Source organism: Anolis sagrei, chromosome 2 (assembly GCF_037176765.1).
Source record: "Anolis sagrei isolate rAnoSag1 chromosome 2, rAnoSag1.mat, whole genome shotgun sequence".
In the NCBI taxonomy this organism is placed as follows: domain Eukaryota; kingdom Metazoa; phylum Chordata; class Lepidosauria; order Squamata; family Dactyloidae; genus Anolis; species Anolis sagrei.
In genome coordinates, this window is record NC_090022.1 from 230,748,491 (window position 1) to 230,755,674 (window position 7,184).

The following is a 7,184-nucleotide window of genomic DNA, read 5'->3' on the forward strand; positions in this document are numbered from 1 at the left end:
CCAAAGTGTTGAGTGGGTGTGGGTGTGCGCGCACATAATAATGCCTAAGTAAACCACTTCTCTGAGATGTTCCCCCTTTTTAAAAAAATGCTTTGTGATACTTATAAAATAGCACAGCATGAAAACGATTGGAATGTAGACTTATATTTAATACCAAATCTGCTTAATGTTCTCAAAAACAAAAACAAATAAAGAGACGCAATTGGCTGTGTCAAATGGTGGCTTTGCACTAGTCATGGTGAGGCATCCAATTGTAACAAAAGCCCCCACTCACTGTATCTCCACATCCTCCTCCCTGCCAAAAAAGGATAATGCTCACAGATTCGAAGGCCATGCTAAAAAATCAACCCAAAATTGGAAGAAGTCGGTGTGTTTTTTCCCCTATACGTTTTTTCCCCTGGGAAAAATATACCATATATACTAAAATATAATCTGACCTGAATATAAGCCGAGGCACATAATTTTATCACAAACAAACTGAGAAAACTTATTGATTCGAATATAAGCCTAGGATGGGCAATGCAGCAGCTATTGGTAAATTTCAAAATAAAAATAAATACCAATAAAATTACATTAATTGAGGCATTGGTAGGTTAAATGTTGTTGAATATTTACATAAAACTGTAATTTAAGATAAGACGTCCAGCTCTGATTAAATCATTATTCTAACCTTCTTCGATGTAAATGTGCTTACGTACCCTTCCAATAATCACCATAGTTTATTTTTGAGTTGTCAACAGGCTGAGAAAGGTGGTATACAAATACAGTAAATAAATAATAAATAAAATTTTAACTATACGTTTTGGGGAAAATGCTGTGTGTATATGAGAAAGGAAAAGTGGGAAAAACTGGCACCAAGAGAGGAGGAGAAGGTGCATGCTGTGCAAGAGAAAAGGAAAAGAAGGAGAGTTGCTATGTGGAGAGATTAGAGTTCTGGCAAGAGGGTGTGGGGCTGAAAGAAGCCCTTCTTTTGGCCCCATGCCTTCCCACCAGGGCCCTCACCCAAGTATAAGCCGAGGGGGACTTTTTCAGCCTAAAAAAGGCTGAGAAACTAGGCTTATATTCAAATATATACAGTAAATTTTGTGTGTGTGTGTGTGTGTGTGTGTGTGTGTGTGTGTTTGTATGGACAGTCAGAATGGATACACAATTAAGAAAAAATGATACTATTTTAGAGATAATATATCTTTATGTATTTTAGAGATAATGTATATTTAGAGATAATGTATCTTTATGTATTTTAGATATAATGTATATTTAGAGATAATGTATCTGCCCCTTTACAAAAATAAATGCCAGTCCACAAGAGGGCAAAGAGCATAAATATTTATATTTAGCAAATCTGTTTCCATCCAAAAGATGGCAGTGCCAGATCAATCATCAGTGTATGTATTACAAAAACAAGCGAGGAAAGAAAGAAAATGCTACAATGAAGAGAACATCCTCTTACACAAAATAAATTGCTGTTGCTTATGAAATACTAACATCTTGATATTCTCTAGATTAAAAACAGTAGAGTGATTATTGTCCTTTCAAAATCTTTGCAAATACGAAAAGTCTAAATTCAAGTTAAAGGTTTGATTGTCATTCCTCAAATATAAATATAAACAGTTGAAAATTAATAATTCTCAACTGTTTATATTTATATTTGAGGATTCCTGCCACAGATATGGGTGAAACGTCAGGAGATAATGCTTCTGGAACATTGCCATACATCCCGGAAAACTCACAGCAACCCAAAGCAAAAGATATTTCCAGAAGATGAGACTTCCAGGAAGGCATTCAACTGGCTACTGAGAAAACAAATACAAATAGTGCTGTGTCTAATGATAAAACTGTACTCAAGAACAAAGGACTCCTAGGTACAAATGAGTCAAAGTTGACAGGAATGGGAAAGGTTATTACATAGTTATTTTATTCTTATTACATAGTTATTTTACACAGGGTGGCAGTAATAATAAAATGGGAAGTAGCAAAAGTGGGACTTGAGCACTGGGACATTGTGGTATCCATGGAGTGAGGATCTTGGAACCAAACCCCAGTGGATACTGAGGATCCCTATATAAGCATACCATCAAGAACAATTCTGACTTTAAAGCACTAGCCTAATGCAGAGAGACAACCGGGAATTGCTTGCATGCATGCTCTAAGGACTCTATTTACCCTGCCCTATATCCCAGGATCTGATCCCAGATTATCCTCTTTAAACTGGATATGTGTCTCCACTATGAGATACCCCAGTATTAGAAGATAATCTGGGATTGGATTGTGGGACATAGGGCCAGTGTAGAAGGAGCCTGTGATAATCCGGTGTTAACCCTTCCCTATGCTATCCAAAGAGAATGGTTAACACTAGATTATCATAGTGACCTCCCAGCCATATAATCCAGAATATCAAGGCAGAAAATTCAACATATCCATTCTGAACTGATTTATCTGAGTCCACATTGCCATATAATCAAGTTTAAAGCAGAAAATGTGGGATTTTATTCAGCGGTGTAGAAGGGGTCTGAGCCCATGGTAGTTAAAGTGGTGTCAAACAGCATTAATTTTACAGTGTAGATGCACCCCTAGAACCCCCAGTTTAGGCAATAGGAATTCTGGCTGGGTGTGGACTCTAAATACTACAAATCCCATGACAGTTATGAAGTGGGATCATACCACTACAACTGCCTAGCGTGAAAGGGCCTAGTACATCTACAATAAAGAATCAATAGTTTGACACCACTTTAAGTGCCCTGCCTCAATGCTATGGAATGCTGGGAAGTGTAGTTTTCTAAAGCTTCAGCACTACTTAGCAGTGCTAAAGACCCTTTAAAACTGCAACTCCCAGGATTACATGGCATGGAGCCAGGGCAGTAGAAGTGGTGTCAAACTGCATTAATTGTACAGTGTAGGTGCACCCCTAGAAGCCCCAACTTAGGCCATAGGAATTCTGGCTGGGTGTGGATTCTAAATACTACAAATCCCATGGCAGTTATGAAGTGGAATCATACCACTACAATTGCCTAGCGTGAAAAGGCCTAGCACATCTACAATACAGAATCAATACAGTTTGACACCACTTTAACTGCCCTGCCTCAATGCTATGGAATGCTGGGAGGTGTAGTTTCCTAAAGCTACTTAGCAGTGCTAAAGACCCTGTATAACTGCAACTCCCAGGATTACATGGCATGGAGCCAGGGCAGTAGAAATGGTGTCGGACTGCATTAATTGTACAGTGTAGATGCACCCCTAGAAGCCCCAACTTAGGCAATAGGAATTCTGGCTGGGTGTGGATTCTAAATACTACAAATCCCATGAGAGTTATGAAGTGGAATCATACCACTACAATTGCCTAGTGTGAAAGGGCCTAGCACATCTACAATACAGAATCAATAGTTTGACACCACTTTAACTGCCCTGCCTCAATGCTGGGAGGTGTAGCTACCTAAAGCTCCAGTACTACTTAGCAGTTCTAAAGACCCTTTAAAACTGCAACTCCCAAATACTACAAATCCCATGACAGTTATGAAGTGGGATCATACCACAACTACCTTGCATGAAAGGGCCTAGCGCAGTGGTTCTCAACCTGGGGTCCCCAGATGTTTTTGGCCTACAACTCCCGGCCAGTTTATCAGCTGTTAGGATTTCTGGGATTTGTAGGCCAAAAACATCTGGGGACCCCAGGTTGAGAACCAATGGCTAGCGCATCTACAATACAGAAACAATAGTTTGACACCACTTTAACTGCCCAGCCTCAATGCTATGGAATGCTGGGAGTTGTGGACTCTAAATACTACAAATCCCATGACAGTTATGAAGTGGGATCATACCACTACAACTGCCTAAAGTTCCAGCACTATTTAGCACTGTGTTAAAGACCCTGTAAAACTGCACCTCCTAGGAATACATGACATTCAGCCAGGGAAGTAAAAGTGGTGTCAAACTGCATTAATTCTACAGTGTAGGTGCACCTTTGAACTCTCACACAGCCTTTCCTTCAAAAGGATGTGAGTTCTTTACTGTCAAAAACAGCCCCGCCCTCCCAAAGCCAACTTTTCCCGCGCTTTCTGTTCTTTTTAACCCATTCGGAGGCGACTGAGGGACTTAACGGCTTTTCTCCTCGGCTCGAGGTGGGTGACGCAACCAAGTGGGCGGGGTTTCGTCGATTGGCGCGCGCGCACACATATGTAAATCAGTCAGTCGGGCTCGCTGTCAATCAAACGAACGCCTGACCCGCTCTCTGAGGCGCCCACTTCCTGTTTCTATGCTACAAGCCCGAGAGAAGACAGAACCTTCCCGCTCAAAAAAAGTAACTTTTCCAAACCTGGAGACAAAACGGCAGAGCCATGACTCTCTTCATAACTCACCTTCGCCGTCCTCCCGCCCAGCTTTTCAAACTTCAGGCGGATTCCCTCATATAGGCGCTTGGAAGTAAGTGGGAGACACATGACTGGCAGCTGAAATGGCCAATAAGACACGCGAATGAGGCCAACGTCCCGCCTCTACTGTGTGGGCGTCCAATCTAAAGCGTGGAGGGCGGGGTTTTCTTCCTTGGGTTTAACCCTTTGTGGTTATAGGCCAGGCATGGGCCAACTTAGGCCCTCCAGGTGTTTTGGACTCCAACTCCCACCATTCCTAACAGCCTCAGGCCCCTTCCTTTTCCCCTTCAGCCGCTTAAGGTTGCTTATGCCTGATGTAGATACACTGGATCATGCCACAGTCTGCAAACTTGAAGGCTATAAACACTTCAAATACATATAGAGATCTTTTATAGGCATGTAGGTGTTCTGAATCCAGAACTGACCTCAGATTTGGTGCATCACGCACAGCTCCCTCCACCCAATGCTGTTTGACATGTTTATGTTATAGTACGTGACATCGGTAATGAAACTACTAATGAAATATGTATTGTGTTCTTGTGTTTTTCGTTTTCAGAACCCAAAAGTACATTAAAAACAGGTGAAATACTGAGGGGGAAAAGTGTTTTCATGGCAAGGCTGATATTTAGCAGTGCACCAGCATCCTGTCAAAGAAAAAGGACAAGAATAACATCAATTCATTTGGAACATGGAAAATAATTCTGTGGGTTTTTTGGGTTTTTTTACCATGACATGAATGGATGCTCGAGCAGAACAGGCCTAAATTCTCACTAAAAGATGACAAAAACAAGACTGTTGGGCAAATGATGTGTCTCCTATCCCAAATGCTTGGATCAGAAGGATTCCGGATTTTGGAATAGCTGTATTTAATGTGTTGTCGACGGCTTTCAAGGCTGGAATCACTAAGTTGCTGTGAGTTTTCTGGGCTGTATGGCTATGTTCCAGAATAATTCTTTCCTGATGTTTCGCCCACATCTATGGCAGGCATCCTCAGAGGTGGTTAGGTCTGTTGGAAACTAGGCAAGTGCGGTTTTTATATCTGGAATGTCCAAGGTGGGAGGAAGGGGCATGTGTGAATGTTGCAATTGGCCACCTTGATTAGCACTGAATGGCCTTGCAGCTTCATAGAATCATGGAGTTGGAAGAGACCTCGTGGGCCATCCAGTCCAACTCCCTGCCAAGAAGCAGGAATATTGCATTCAAAGCACCCCTGACAGATGACCATCCAGCCTCTGTTTAAAAGCCTCCAAACAGGCCCGTAGCCAGGATTTCGTTTTGGGGGGGGGGGCTGAATTCTTTTCAGGGGGGGTTTCTGGGGGGGGGCTGAAAGCATGGTGGGGATGGAGAGCTGGCTGATGTGACCTCTGATCCACACACGTTGGCCAATACCATGAAGGGTTGTGTGCAGGCCCGTAGCCAGGATTTTGATTCGGGAGTGGGGGGGGGGCTGAGTTTGATTTGGAGGAGGGGGGCTGAGTCTGAGTGAAAGAGGGTCTACCCTAGCAAACCTTTTGTATCATTACCTCAATACTCCCATGCATATGGGATATGTTGAGCATGGTGATCAGATCATGATATGAATAAACATAACAGTTTAAATAATGCACCAGTAAGGCCTTTTCGCGAACCACCATGAGAATTTCGGGGGGGGGGGGGGGCTGAAGCCCCTCAAGCCCCCCCCCCCCCCGGCTACATGCCTGCCTCCAAAGAAGGAGCCTCTACCGCACTCCGTGGCAGAGAGTTCCACTGCTGAACAGCTCTCACAGTCAGGTCTTCCTAATGTTCAGATGGAATCTCCTTTCTTGTAGTTTGAAGCCATTGTTTCGTGTCCTAGTCTCTAGGGAAGCAGAAAACAAGCTTGCTCCCTCATCCCTGTGACTTCCTCTCACATATTTATACATGGCTATCATGTCTCCTCTCAGCCTTCTCTTCTTCAGGCTAAACATGCTCATCTCTTTAAGCCGCTCTTCATAGGGCTTGTTCTCCAGACCCTTGATCATTTTAGTCACCCTCCTCTGGACATATTCCAGTTTGTCAATATCTCTCTTCAAAGCCTTGCTGCTTCCCGCCTGAGGGATCCTTTGTTGGGAGGTGTTAACTGTCTGGAGTCCCCCTGCCGTGATTTTAGATTTTTTTTAAATACTGGTAGCCAGATTTTGTTCATTTTCACAGGTTTCTTCTTTCATTCCTCCCCCCTTTCTGTTTTCTTTCCTTCCTTCTCCTATCTTTGCCTTTCTTCCATCCCCATTTCTCTCTTTCCTTCCTCTGTTGATTCTCTACTTTCTTTGATTTAGTCTCGTCCCCCCTCCCTTCCTTTCCCTCATACACCTTTCTTCCCCTTCTTTCTCCATTCCCATCTCTGCCTTTCTCGCTTCTTCACGTCACCACTCTGGCCCTCACACATTTCCATTTATTACTTCTCCTTCTGAGGTAGTCTATCTATATACTGCATTAGATTTTAAGGCTCTGTCCCCAAAAGGGACCCTTTTTAAATTTGAAACCCTGCGAGTATTTTAAGTTGGATAATGAAGGATATATATGCCATGCTTGGCCCAGATCCATCAAGCCATATAGGAGCCTTTGTGGTATAAATCAACCTACCAACAAAAATAAATAGGATTCTGAGAAATCAAACCCCTGAATGATGAAATTTATATAAAAAAAATTATAGAATACAAACCGGGGCACCCATGCCTCAAGCCAGCTTCACCTATTGAGATGAGCACCATCCCCAAGTATCCATTGTGTACACTATTGTATTAACAAGAGCCAGCCCATTAAACCCATCAAAGATTCATTACATATTATTGCACTACATTC

General features: G+C 42.6%; 1 protein-coding gene across 3 annotated transcripts in view; it reads right to left on the minus strand.

The window, feature by feature from the left end:
* Nucleotides 1–4,442, minus strand: part of FANCC (FA complementation group C) — an 83,491-nt gene extending 79,049 nt beyond the window's left edge. For 2 of the 3 annotated variants that reach the window (XM_060762076.2, XM_060762078.2), the window contains exon 1: nucleotides 4,353–4,427. Coding sequence is in view for 1 of the 3 variants with exons in the window: in XM_060762077.2 (XP_060618060.2) it covers nucleotides 4,353–4,433 (81 nt within the window). In the remaining 2 variants the exon portion in view is untranslated. Of the gene's footprint in view, nucleotides 1–4,352 lie in introns of all 3 variants that reach the window. The other variant, XM_060762077.2, reaches the window with a different exon arrangement.
* Nucleotides 4,443–7,184: the final 2,742 nt, after the last annotated feature.